At 37.4% G+C, this 14329-nt stretch overlaps 1 protein-coding gene across 2 annotated transcripts in view; it reads right to left on the reverse strand.

Moving 5' to 3' along the window:
• The window catches only part of LOC118823115 (probable phospholipid-transporting ATPase IIA), a 62681-nt gene that overhangs the window by 45351 nt on the left and 3001 nt on the right, over window positions 1–14329 (reverse strand). For both annotated transcript variants that reach the window (XM_036592518.1, XM_036592519.1), the window contains exons 3-11: window positions 12963–13076; window positions 9667–9775; window positions 5372–5430; window positions 2946–2997; window positions 1502–1596; window positions 1298–1378; window positions 771–846; window positions 517–593; window positions 46–206 (exon numbers count right to left, since the gene is read on the reverse strand). In XM_036592518.1, coding sequence (XP_036448411.1) covers window positions 46–206; window positions 517–593; window positions 771–846; window positions 1298–1378; window positions 1502–1596; window positions 2946–2997; window positions 5372–5430; window positions 9667–9775; window positions 12963–13076 — 824 coding nt within the window. The remainder of the gene's footprint in view (window positions 1–45; window positions 207–516; window positions 594–770; window positions 847–1297; window positions 1379–1501; window positions 1597–2945; window positions 2998–5371; window positions 5431–9666; window positions 9776–12962; window positions 13077–14329) is intronic.

The raw sequence follows: 14329 nt of genomic DNA on the forward strand, positions 1-14329 counted from the left end.
TGATTGGGAAAACCTGGCCTAGGGGATTATAAAATAAAGAGTCACCTGATGGGCACTATGTTGGAAAAGAGCAGCAGGAAGCGGAAGATCTGGAGGTACCAGCGACCAGCGAAATGCTGCAGAGCCACCATGACCAGTGACACCACCACCAGGGCTCCGAACAGAATCTTAGTCAGGCAGTTCACTTCCAGATCAAACAGACCAATCTGTAACATCAAACAAATGATTTCAGAATTAAAAAAGTAGTTTGTAATAAGTTATGTTGCATTAAACAGTCCAGTTCTTCTCAACCCAATCCTTAGGGCCCACCAGACAGACAAAGCCAGCTCCCAGTCCACATGTATCGAAGTATTCAGTGTTCTTGGTTTAGGTGCACTGCAAGTTGGGACAGAGCAAAAACCGCAGACCATCTGATGGCCTGAGTTCACTGGGTTGAAAAACACTGGTGTGGACTATTTAGACATGGTATCATTTAGCTTTGGAAATTGTGTAGTAAAAATCCAACCTAAATTGTACCTTATGCCGTGGATTGGAGGTGTTCATGACGCTCCGGAGCTCTTTGCCAGTGTAAATCACAACCCCTATGACTGTACCTGTGGTTGCAAATCCTGGGTCACTGAGTGCAATTGGGGATCAGAAAAGCCAAACAAGTCGCTTCCAAAATAACAAACATGTACAAATCAAGAACCAATAGACTTCAAAACGCAGCTGAGGACAAAATAGTCTGTGTGTTTACATCAAGTCAGTGTAAATTCAGAGAGTTTGTTTACCAGAGGCGATGACAGTGCTGGCCCAGAGTGTATTCTCAATACTCAGACTTTCATTGACTGGAGGGTCTCCATCCTCCTAACAAAACACAATGCAAATGTTTAGTTTTCTGTTAAGAAATTTCATTTCCATCACTATATTTCTAAAAACATGATGTAATCGCTCTGGACATATACAGTTGTTTGCAAAAGACTGAACACTTGCTTTGTTGATTTCTTAAACGAAAACAAGTTAGCAGATCCTCTACATGGACCACACTTAAATATGGTACTTTTCTGCTAATTTTAGAGCAAAATTTCAACTTTTTGTTAAATTCAACATATTATAAAGTATACAATTATTTAAAAATAAAACAAAACATATAAAATGTGCCATAACCTTTCTTCCAGCAAGTTAAATTCTGTAAATAAACAGTAATTGTGCTGTATGTTCTCTGAAGAGATACATTCACTTATTTTTACTTAGAAAATCAACAGAACCTGGGCGCTCAAACTTTTGTATACGACTGTATAAGCAGAAATGTACTCACTCTGGTGAATGTACCAATGAAGTTATGGATGTCAATATTAGGCTCCTCAGCATACACATAAGACCTGATTTGCAAAAGGTCCTGAAAGAGAGCACATGAATGGGAGCATTTAAAAATACTTGAATTGTTATTAAAGTATTAGATTACAGTTTTTAGATTATCAGACTTCTAGATTAGTGAATAACAGTGCCAGTGAGAACCTACTGCTGCAGTTGGAAGTCTTTGTGTGCAGGCCACTGGGAGGCGCAGTTTCCAGTCCGTTTCTCCATCCAACTGGTCAGTCCGCAGGAAGCACGAGCCTTGAGAGGAACAGGTGGTTTAAAGAGTGCCTTACACAAATAATCAGACATCAATACAAATAATACATACTTTACTGACATTCCTGATCACAGACAATAATGAAACTATTGGTTCATTTTTTCTTTCAGCTAAAGTGATATGTTAAGATCTAGAACTGTAAGGAGCATGGTGGACCTTTAGGGGGCACTATGGGGCATATTTTCTTTAACTTACAAGAACATTCTGCTTTTTGGGCATGCTAGAAGGCTGGACCATGCCTGCGTGTCTGGAAAATTACATTTTATGTCATTAAAAAAAAAAACCAAATGAATAAAACAATTAAAAAAAAACAGTCAATTCTTATGTGCTGCACTACAGATTTGTACAGCATACATGCATTAAATTAAGCTATAAAAAAAGAAAAGAGGTAGTAGTACTCCATCTGAAAGCAGAGTTTGGTTTGTGTGGTGGGTTTTTAAGTCCCTGCCCCCCATTTTAAAGATGCGTCATCCTGCCTGGGCTGTGGAACCCTAGGCTCTTCATAATTGACCTAATGGCCTCCATCTGTAGGGCAGATAACAATGCTCGCCTTCCCGTAAAACCAACACATCAAGCAAGCCCATTCCTCCCCCCGAGTAAAAGGAAATTTCAGTCAGGCGGAATCTCAACAAGACTATTCAACTCCAAAAAAAGGAAAAAAAAAGAAAGAAAAGAAATTTAAACTGTTTGTGGTTGCATGCGCACTCAATGTGTGGCACTCCAGTCTGATTTGAAAGATAAAAGCAGCTGCTGTGCTTTTACAATTCAGACATTTTTCTCAAAAGACTTCCTCCAACCAAAGTTTTATAAAACAATCCTGTATGTAGACTCCATTAGCATGTTTCAGGCTTTTAGGTGAGCATCTTAAAATGGACCATGGTGGTTAGCACGCAACATCTCAATCATTTCTTCATTTGTTTATTCAGATGATACTGCAGCTTTCTGCCCCTGTGCAACCTTTTGCATTTGTTTGTTTTTGTGTATTCTTTCGATTTTCTCTGCCGCTTTGCATGTCTTGATTTTCCTCGCAGCTGCCTTGCCATTTGAAAGACAAAGAGAAAATCTCCAGCAAGATGAGATTTGATTATTCCACGCCATAACAAGTCAAGCGCTCAAAGCTTTGTATTAAAAGAAGATTCAAAAACCATAACGCCACACTGCACGCCATCTCTCCGAACAGGGTTACAATTTGGACGCGCATTCGCATCCTGTCTGAGCTTTAGGCTAATCCCTCTACCTAAATGTAGTTGCAATTTTTTCCCCCTTCAACATTCTACTTCCCCTCTGCTTTTCTTTGGAAGATTGGGATGAATGACCGACAGATGTTTACCATTTCTTTCAGAGGTCCTTAGGAAGATCATGTCAGCAGGAACACGTTGATTCTAGAGTAGAGAGGGAGGGAGGGAGAAAAAGAGAGAGAGAGAGAGAGAGAGAGAGAGAGAGAGAGAGAGAGAGAGAGAGAGGTTAAAAAAGAGACATGACTAAATTCTGTGGTACTGTGCAAAAGTCCACCCTTCCATTTATTTAATTTTCAGTCAAAACAGCCATTAAGCACAAGTTATTCATTTTCAGCATCAGGAAAAAAGGCAGAAAGAACATATTTATCAGAACATTACACTGAAGCCTAAATATATAACATTTTCAGTTCATTTAAGTTTAGTCTTAGAAGTTGGCTTCTCACGTTCCAAATAATCCTAATTTCAAATTTAGACTCATCAGCCCATAAAACCTTACTGTACATCTCAAATGGCCACTTTCATTGTTCTACTTTAAATTTTCTTTTCTCAAAAATGACTTCTTGACAGCTTTCAGATCTACAGCATTCTTACAGTGGAAGAACTGACAGAAACTCTTGTGGCTTTTGTTTTAAGATCCGAAGCAAGAGCAGAGCTTAATCTTCTATCAAAGATGAAAACTTTAAGTACCGTTTATATTGTTGGTGACGGTTTTGATGGTCTACCAGCGCTTGCATGCTTATTAGTAGTGCCATTATCTCTATTTCTTTATGAAATTTTTTAACTCAAGTTCTCTGCAGCTAAGCTGTGTCTGGGTGGTTGCCTGTGTGAATGTGTCTCTTTGAAGAGTAACAATATCAGTGACACATTTGGGAACAACTTTTGCTGGGAGACACAGCTATAACTTGTTTTACAATGTGAAAGACTCACAGTGGCAGTAGGATGCAAAAAAGTAAAGAGTGGACAAATTAAACACTGATAGTTTGATATACGTGTTGGATGGTTTGTTTTTAATTTTCTTAACTTGGCCATTTTGACTGGAAATTTAAAAAAAGAAGACAAGGTGTTCTCACACAATACTGTATCTTACTTAACACGTTATCAGCAAGTAATTCAAAAACTTTGACAAAGCCTGTTTTAACTCATTTAAACTATCATGAGCATGTGCAGGTCATGTAGAGCTGGAGGTTTCCATGTACCTGTCAGTCACTATATAAAAGAAGTGCCATAATAGTTTGTGACACAAACAGAGAAACCTTTGTTGGATCATGCTCCTTACACATTAAAATAAATTATGTATCAAAATTACAAACCAAAATAAAAACTACCTCTTTGCTGTTAAAGATGGAGACTAGATTAAGAAGCACAAAAAAGTCACTGTTTTGCTTCAGCATTAAACAGTAAACTTCTTCTACTGAGTAGAGTGAGATTCGTCTTTAATCATATCCATTATTTGCCCTGTTTATAGAGTAAGCCCTGCAGGAAATCACTGGACAGTGCCCCATTTGCTGTGTTACTCACTTTGTGACCCCGATTTTACTCCCCCAGTCTTGGTGGAGATGAATTTGCCATGCTACTCTTAAACACTGGTTGGTTACACAATGGTTATGGTTTTAATCAATTAAGCTATGGTTTTAATCAAGGTTTTACTGTATGTAGCCCATGTCAAAGCTCTGAATAATTACATTCAATTGGATTTTCTTCAAAAGAGAAAGGGATCAGCCCAGCAAAGCCAAAGTTGCGGCTCTCGCCAGGAATCAATTTCCTACATATTTACTGCCGAGGACATAATCGCCTTAAGGAGTCAGGTTAAATTCGAGGATTAGGATGTAGGGACCTTAAAGTTTGCACCTTGGTGTAAATGTCTGAGTGCACTATAAATGCAAGCAGTGCAAAACTGAAGCTACTGGAGGAAAATTTGGCCAGGGTGGCAACTGGAGACTCAGGACTGCTCTCACATTTCACGTGTTCCGACTTTGCACAGAGATCCCCAACAAGCCAATCTTCTTACAATAAGCTGCAGACTGCAATGCAAAAAGCCAACTGCTGGACAAAAGGCAGCTCTAAATGCCAGGGAGGAATTACACAGGATTACTAATAACTGGCCCTGGGCCACATGGTTCGGTCCATCAAAATGATAGACAGCTCAATTTAACTGATTAAGGGCAATTATGTTGAATTAGAAATAAATAAATACTATATATTGACTCAGAGTTGAGACTTGCTAGGGGAAGATTTGAAATCTGAAGAAATAACCTTTTTTACCACATTTTGTTTTGATGGTGTTTTGATATACTGAAAGTTTGAAACTGTATTTATATCAGAAGTTCCTAAAACCTTGTTCCAAAGCCATAAACACTGAATCATTCTACATACAAAGCCTGTTATGCTCAAGTTTGGCTTTGGAATCAAATTACAAATCTCCAAAGCAGGTAAACAGCTAAAGCATTCATGAGGATGAGATTCCATTAGTCACAAGATCTCAACCCTTCACAAAGACAGAGCTGATTAACACACTAACCTTTTCAACAATGATAAGATCTCCAACCTGGATGCCACTGCTTTTCACCTTCACAGTTCCTGAGGAAAGACAGAAAGTGTGATTATCAAAATTCAAAAAAAAAAAAAACAGAATAAAATACGTGTGTATGCTCTGCACCATTTCATCACCATCGTAAAAAAAAAAACCTTGCTTCTCTGAAAGGGAACTTTTGGAGAAGGATAAAAATTTGAGGTAGTTCATTTATTAAGACATGTTCACACAATGTAAAGAGAAGCTGAACAATAAATGAACAAACAAATAAAAGTCACTGTTTTGGTGGGTAAGGCATTCAAGCCACATATTCTTAGAGTGGGTGTTTCCACCTAAACTTATGTTAACTAAACTCATTTGATGGTACCTGCTCATTTCAATGATGAGCCCTAATTATGGATTTAGACATTCAATCTCACTTTCCCACTGAGATAAACCAGGCCTTGAGTGCATGAGTTCTCCATTTGCGTTTCAACAATACGCTCTTATGAGCCTTTACAAGAGCGCTGGGATCTGGGAGAGGGCAGAATTCTCTCTCATTCCACTGAGAATGAACAACTAAAATTGTTTGGAAAAGGTCAGTGACCTCTAACCTGTGTAGGAACCTCATACCGATGCATATGCAAAGCATTATCATACACGCATCTCAGTGTGCACTTTGGGTATCAAAACGGTCATAGTACATTTATACTAAAGATCAGAGTGGAGATCAAAAATTAAATGTAGGAATTTAATTTAATTTTATATTATTTTAATATCAAAAACATGCAGAAGATTTCAAGGGATTATGCAGTTTGAAACAATTAGGGTAAAGGTTCAGTCAAAAAGACTCAAAAGACACCTAAGAATAATATTTTTTATTTTTATTTTTTATGAAGACATTTGTTAAGGGGTTGTCCTGATACAACAACTATAACTCTGATGCAGTATTGCAATGCTCAGTACCAAAACTTTACAACGGTAAAACAAAAAACCCAACAAATGCCCAGTGTTTACTAAACTGAACACTGAAAAGCTTTTACTGTGTTACTGTGGAATTACATATTTTTCAAATTTTCTGCATAATTCAATCGTTGAGATGGAAATCAAGTTATTCCAGGTTTGTAAAAAAGCTTACAGACTTCTTGATGACGGGGTTTAGCAAAGGTTGCAAAGTCTACAGTGCAAACATTGCAATTTTATTTACTATCCAAACCCACCAGGGAACCAACATTTTAATACGTAATGTTGATGGTAAAATGGCGGTAAATCTGGAAAAATAAGTTTTGTCTGGGGAATATTGAATATTTTGCCTTAAAACATCCTGCTGGATGCTCTCCATCATTAATGGATTTAAAAAGTACATTTTAGGCCAAATATTTCTCTCAAAACTATCGTAAAATAATGTCTCAGCCATTAGGCAGCATATTTGTTGTGATATCATTATAGCTTTTAGTGGCTTTAAACTCTTCAGACATCTGGTTCCTATCACCACCTCTGTGAACAATTCTGTCTCAGAAGATTTCTTTACAATGGTGCACTTCACATCAAACCACTCCTTAAAGGGTCCATGTTCTACATTTTTCTTGTAGTTTTTTCCCCCTAAGGTTTGCTTATGATGTGTCGATTCATGTGTTTTTGTTACTGTGCCTTTAAGACTGACATGTACATGACATCTGTTCTGATTGGTTTCCCTGTATTGTGCCTTATACAGAAAGTTGTTTGAGTGGAAACACCCTTAATAACTTCAGTAGGAATAGGCAAGTATATGTAAATGCACTGAATTTTATGACATCACAAAAACAATGCCTTCAATACAAACCACAAGCAGCTTAGTTTCCATATATATACAGTACAGACTGGGGAGTGAACAGCACAATATCAAACTTTAGCATTGTTTACAGTACATAAAACTTGTTAATCACAAAAGTGTTAAGTTACAGTAATGAAATTTTTACGATGTTTTGAAAAAAAATGAAAGAAATTTTGATACATCATATACATCAAACACATCTGATACATCACATACATCAAACACTAATTTGCTGAAAGCTCAGTGACTGCTTGTCATGTTTAACTCAACAATGCATCTATGCTCTTGGTGTTACACAGACATTAGCTAACGTCATAAATCCCCCATCACCTCAATAGTGTGACTCAATAAAAACGGAGGTGAGGGGCACTTTAAATATGACAAACTTTGAAGTTTTCCATTCCTCTTGGCCTAAGCAAGGCAATCAGTGGCCCTCCCAGGTAGACAGCCATAGCAAAACGCCACTGGTCGGCTTTATAAGCCATCTATATGGAGACAGTTACTGCAGGGCTACAATGCCTTGGGTTTATGAGGAAGAGAGCCTGCCAGATCAAAGGAAAGAATGTGATAGAAACCACAGGAGGCTCTCTGATTTCTGCTGTTGAAAGCAATACATGTCCCCCATTTATGATACACTTTTACATCCCTGTTTCAAATTTAACACAATCCTTCACGCCTCTCTAAGTCTGACTTGGGCATTTTGTTGACATGCCTGAGAACTTATCATCCAAATCCAATACGGCAACTGTATCTAACTCAAACTACTCAGTCATCGATTCCATTTGGCAAGAATTGTTAAAACTTATCAGCGTCAAGGAATGTCCTAAATCATTTTAAAGCAATAGTTCAGCCAAGGTGTGTTTGTTGTCAAAGTTTGCTTCTTCATTTTTCCACTGGAGCTACAAGGCTAACATAGCTAACAAGTAATGCAAGTTGTACAACAATTAGCACTGTGCAAACTACATGCCTAAATCATTACATGCCTGCCTCAAACCACATCAAGTTGTTAAATAATGTCAAACAGACTGATCTTATGTGGTTAACTTGTAATTTTGTAAATATCTGTACAATAAAATGGTAAACAAAGGCATTCATAGAGGTCTGATGTAAAACGTATTTTTCTGAAGAAACTTACCAATTCAGAATTGATCACAGCAGAGGTGATAGGAACAAAAGCTGTATTACAGAAACTTCCTATCTTTGGTCCCAAGATAAGATTTTTCAAAAATGCGTAAAAAAAATGAATCCTATCTTAATTTAGGAAACACATCTTTTATAGCATCTTATCTCAAAGGAAGTCCTGAACTATTTGATCGAGGGCAACAATCGACTGTTTTGTCTTGTTACCAAGCAACTGGTGATACACGCACAGCTGGAACAACCACGTAATCAAAATAGCATAAAGAATGTAAGTTAGTCAGTGAGACTTCTACCAATGATAAAAAAGTCAAAACAAAACTAAAGTGCAAATCAACTGTAAGTTGGATAGGTCATTATTGTGAGAGTGTCCTGTGCTGTTTGATGAGGCATCATCACTCCCTATTTTCAGCTTCCATTTCTCAAAGCTTTAGCCAGCGTCTGAGCCATGCTAACGTTATATTCTCCTAATAAACCCATGTTCAACTCAGTTACCTCAATATTCATTACCATCACTGCTGTGTTTTCTTAGACAGGTTTTCACCAACATTCACACATGCAGGTAATAAGAGGGAACGGTGGAGATTTAGGGGGAAAAAACATCACTCTTACAAGTGAAACCACCATTTTGCAACACAAATCAATGTAATTCCATTATGTCAGTTATTGTGAACTTGTTATGCTGCCTGTCACATCTGTCACAAATTTGTAATAAGTTTCAGTAAAATGGTAAACAACAGAAATAAAAGTTGTCCCAAAGTTAGGACAGTATTTAGGAAGTTTTGTCTATTTTCATATCTGGGGTTAGGATAAAATTATGAGGTTAGGATCTGTTGTTCTGTAATGTCTAACTGTTGTTCTATAATGTCTATTGTCTTAAATTCAGTCCTAATCAAAGTTCTCATGGTGACTAAAACGATAAGATTTCAAAGTTAGTATGTCTTTGTAATACGGTCCTAGATCTCTGAAGTGTTTAATTCCTCTAAAAGCTGCCTCACAAAGTTATTACCCTAAATGGTTACAAAAATGCTGTCTGGTGTCTAAGATATAGTTACCACAATAGTTTGCGATAAAAGCATTTTTTTCTGTTTTATCACTATATTACAACCATCAACACTGCATATAAAATGCGTAGTTTCACTGGTCGTTTTTTTCGATAGTAAATAAAATGGCTCTGTGCGCTGTAGACATCATGACCCTTGGCTCCCATCACTCCCACTGTAAAGAAACTTTGAGCTGGTTTCTCCATAATGCACGTTTCACATCAGACATGCATGTGACAGAAACATTCTATGGGACAAACATCCTTAGCGCTCATCAGCTGCATAGTCTTCTAGTTAAAACAACAGCTCACCTCTTGTGGAGAGCTTGCTATAGATCTGTGAATTGACCTCTTTGTCCCGTAGAAAACATCGCATTTCCTCAACTGCTTCCCTCACTATGGTAATGATCAAAACAAAGCCCTGTACAAAAAAAAGAGAAGAAAATGGTCAGACAGTAGCACATACATTGCACATTTAGAGATTTGTGGAAGACAAAGGATATTAGCCAATAAATCAATCAATCCAACAATGCTCTACAGACAGGGATAGCAAAAATCACTGACTGGGTGATTCCACGATTAGGGTGCCATTTGTGCCTCACTGATATTACATTTGAAGCAACTGATATTTTAAACATAGGTTAACTGTCCTTCACAACAACGAATATGCATATTTCAGAACTTAAAATATTAATAAAACATGTCTACAGCACTTACAAAACAGCATTTTTGCCTGTCTCAGCGCAGACCTGTCTCAGAACCATCACAAAATATTGACAGCCAATATTTATCCCAATACAAGCTTAGCATACATTAGGGGTGGGAATCTCTAGGCACCTCACGATTCGATTCAATTACGATTCAGAGGGCTGCGATGCGATTATAAAACGATTATCAATGCATCTCGATGCATCTTTTTTTTCTATATAGCATTTATGTTTTCTCACTGTGTGAGCTCAAGTTTCGAGTTCAAGTTTCAAGTTTATTTGTCACTTGCACAACATGTCAGGACATTTATGCATTGAAATGCTTGTGATGAGGCACAGGTAATCACACTACAGAAAGTAAATAAGTAAAAATAAAAATACAAGAAAAACCAACTGAAATACATTAATTATACACAAAATATACACAGAATATAGAGACAATATACATTTTAAAGTGACTAAGTGACTCGGTGTTATTGTTATTTAAAGTGACTTGGTACTTTTAAGGCAAAGTATTTGTAATGATCCATAATGAATTTACTTCCAAAATCTTTTTTAATAAAACAAATGGAAGTGATGTGGCAAGTGAACTAGAAGGCTCTCATTCACTTCTCTTGTTTGGAGCACGAGAAGCTGCTGCTACTCATCTGCGATAGAATGCGCAGTTACGGTGAAATAAGATCCAGTGGCAGTGGATGTCCACGCAGCACATGTTACAGCCATCCTGCCTGTTTTCTTTAGTGATTTTATAACTTCGGTTTTGGTCTTGTTGTAGAGACGGGGGGGATCGCTGTGTCAGTAAAGTATCTTTGAGACGGGACGTGTGCAACATAGCGCGAAAGCCCTGGTTCGCAACGACTCATAGCAGCGATGTGTTATTCACATTTATAAGCACCACAGTTGGTTTCCTGGTACATTAAATCTGCAACGAGAGACTGTCACACACTAAAAAGTGGCGAAGCTGAAGTCAGCTTCTCTTTCTAATTCTCCCGTTCCACCTTAAATGGTGCCACATTTACATTCGGTGCCTCAGTTAGAATTTAAGGTGAAACGGGAGAATTCAAACAAGAAGCTGGAGAATGAGAAGCGAGAGACATTTAACTGATCTTCTTCTGAGGAAAAGTTTTCTGGCGGAGATGGGAGGAAAGCGGCTATAGCTGAACTAAAGCTTAAAGCAGAGCGAAGTAAGTCAGCGCTCTTGTTTATATTGTTTAGCCTATACTAGGACATTATCACATACTGAGACATACTGGACATTAAATGTTGTGGCTCCGAAGGTGGTTTGACTTTGTTGAAAGGACGAAATGGCTCTTCTTGTTATTTGTGCTGTGACTCCTGATCTAACTTGGCTTTTAATGCAGAGGTTGCCGGTCGGATTTCTCACTCATCCAGTTGCGTCTTTGTCATGTGCCGCCCCAGACTGTCCGGGCGCTGCACTTACCCACTTCCAAGTTCCGCCTTTTGCGTTCCGTCAATATTACGTTAGTAATTAAATATTTAGAAAATCGATTTTTGACATTCGTGAATCGATTCAGAATCATTCACGTCCGCATAGCGATGCATCTAAGAATCGATTTTTCCCGCATCCCTAGCACACATGCACACTTACACACTAACACACACAATGCACACAAACACATCTATGGTTCATACACACGATTTTGTTTGTATGTTTATCAAAAGCTCTTTAACTTAATATGTAATGTGTTACTTGTAATGAACTGCATTCCCAAAATGTGAAAAACCTCCATGAATTCAAACTGTTGTCCAGGTTTTCAAGACATAACTACTGAAATTATTATATATTAATACTGGCATGTTTCTGCTCCTCAAAGCCAGCATGCTTTGTAACGGTCATCAAAAATAGCTAGCAAACAGTAATTATAAACAATTATAAACATTTGATTCACCATTTGTGGTTTCCATTTGTGCAAGGGGACATAATTTGGGCCTGAAAGGTTTGAATGCTGGCTGCTATGACACATTGCTGGCCAATAACTTCACACAATAAGCACTCAACTATAGTCTGTTCATATTCAACCAGATTCCAAAGAAACTGTAAAACTCTAACAACGTAAATCTTACTTTAATGTCTGTTTCAGGCTTCAATTGTCCATGTTTAAGGTAGAGCATGCTAAAACACTTTACCAGACACAGTTGTTTGCTTGATGCTAATATTACATAGCAATTCCCATTGACAGGCTAGTAGAAATTAGCCTTATGCTAGCTGAAAAAAAATCATGGAAAAAATGGCACTTATAAAGAGAATTTTAGAGGCAGTTTCCACATTAAGCATTGTTATATTAAGGGTAGACTGCAGACACATTTATGATCTTTATGACTACGTTTTACAGACATTTATGTAAGCAAGTTAATCACCCCGAAAGTATTCTGAAACGGTTAAAACATTATCCTGTATGCTATTTTTGTCATCTATAGTATAACAGGATGGTGTTATTCTGGACTCCTGGATGTGTAAATCCATTTAACTCATACTTGACACTTAATCATTAATTATTATATCTGGAATATTCCATAAGTCATTTCTTCAACAAGACGTTGCATTATTCAAATTCATGCGAATTTGATCACGGGAAGAAGAAAAGTTAATTCTCTAATTCTTTTATTAAGTTTAAATTATTCATTAGCAATCACTGGCATTAACATGGATGCTAGTTACTATGCCAAAAAAAACTCAACGCTGTTACTGATTTAAGCCATTTTCAGTTTAAAAAAAAAACATGTTGCATATTGTCCACAATTCAAAGTTTAAAAAAGTTTTAAAAAATCAAGTTTACTTTATAAGAATTAAAAGGGCAAAACTGCACCCCAAACGTGGAACCATCTGGCTAATAAACAGTATGGAATTAGTGTAAGATAGCACATCAGACTTTGACTCACCAGTGGCACCCAGTAAGTGTAAAGGGCTCCTAGTCTGAGTTCGCTCACAAACTGGGAGCAGGCCAGGAGCAGAAAGTACAGATTGAAGAAGTACTTGAACTGGTTAAACAGCACCTACAAACACAATGATTCATTTTGACATTTAGTGATATAACTCTAGGTACTGCACATGTAAAAGTTAATATGGAAACACTGAAGCACTGAAAGCATAAGTATCAACTAAGTGACTACAGCAAAGTTCACTTGTGTTTTCAACATGTTTTGACGGTTCCATAGACCACGATTATGTAGTACACAATAGACAATACCACAATATATCACAAGTTTGTACCTGTTCATAGAACAGGTTTTCTTGTCTCCCTATTTTCCACATTTAATAGTTCAAATGGAATTGCTCCAGTCAGAAATATTGGCCAACAGGGATATTTAGTCCCACCCTCTCTCACTACAACACAACTGAAATGCATTTACAAGGACGGATATTCCATTAGGGCCGACCTGAATAATTGAAATACTTTAATGTTAATTCGTTACATATTCAGGAATATTCAGAAGCATTCAGAAGCTTCATCTTTCTTTAAGTCACAAAAATCAGTCTAAATCTGCAAAGTCTTTAGATAGAAGTTATTACAGTGATTCTCTGTAATTACAGTGATCCTTCCAGGTACTGCCATGCATCATCACATAATCATAAGGAGTATTAGCTCTTTTTCTCCTTTCTTTTCTAATTAAAAAATGTATAGCAGGTTTAAAACATGACAGCACAAACTTCAGATCCAGTTATTTCAATAAAATCATAATCACAAGTTTTACTACTGTATGTTAATGTTTTACTTTATTTGTCCTACATGGAAAGTTTGTCTTTTAGTTGCCAAACTATGCTGAGTCTGGCAGCAGCACAGCATCGCCAGCAGAGCAGTGCTGCCTGGGCCTTGCCACAACGCACAAACTACTAGGCTACCAGCCACTCCAGGTATCAGAGAAAAGTCTTCTCAACACACTGTTAGTACAGCGCAGGAGCTGCTCTGCAACTACCACACCAATAAGATTATCATGTTTTAGTAAATTATGATTTACAAAATAGTTTGGAACACTACAGAAAGAGGAAGTACATGATTTGACCAGATCTCTATGGAGTTCACGCTTCACTAAAATGCATAAAATGAACATAAGACGCATCTAGTAGTCTAGTACAGCCAGTACTGGACTAAAAAACTGATTAATATGGAAACCTACAAGTTCCATCAGATGGACGACTAAAAACACTTAATACTGTTTTTAAGGATGATTTTATGAATGAGTATTTGAGCACAAAGCCTGTAAAATGCTGTTCAGGCCAGCAGTACATTCCACTGTTCAACTTTCAA

Source organism: Colossoma macropomum, unplaced genomic scaffold (assembly GCF_904425465.1).
Source record: "Colossoma macropomum unplaced genomic scaffold, Colossoma_macropomum, whole genome shotgun sequence".
Classification (NCBI taxonomy): Eukaryota; Metazoa; Chordata; class Actinopteri; order Characiformes; family Serrasalmidae; genus Colossoma; species Colossoma macropomum.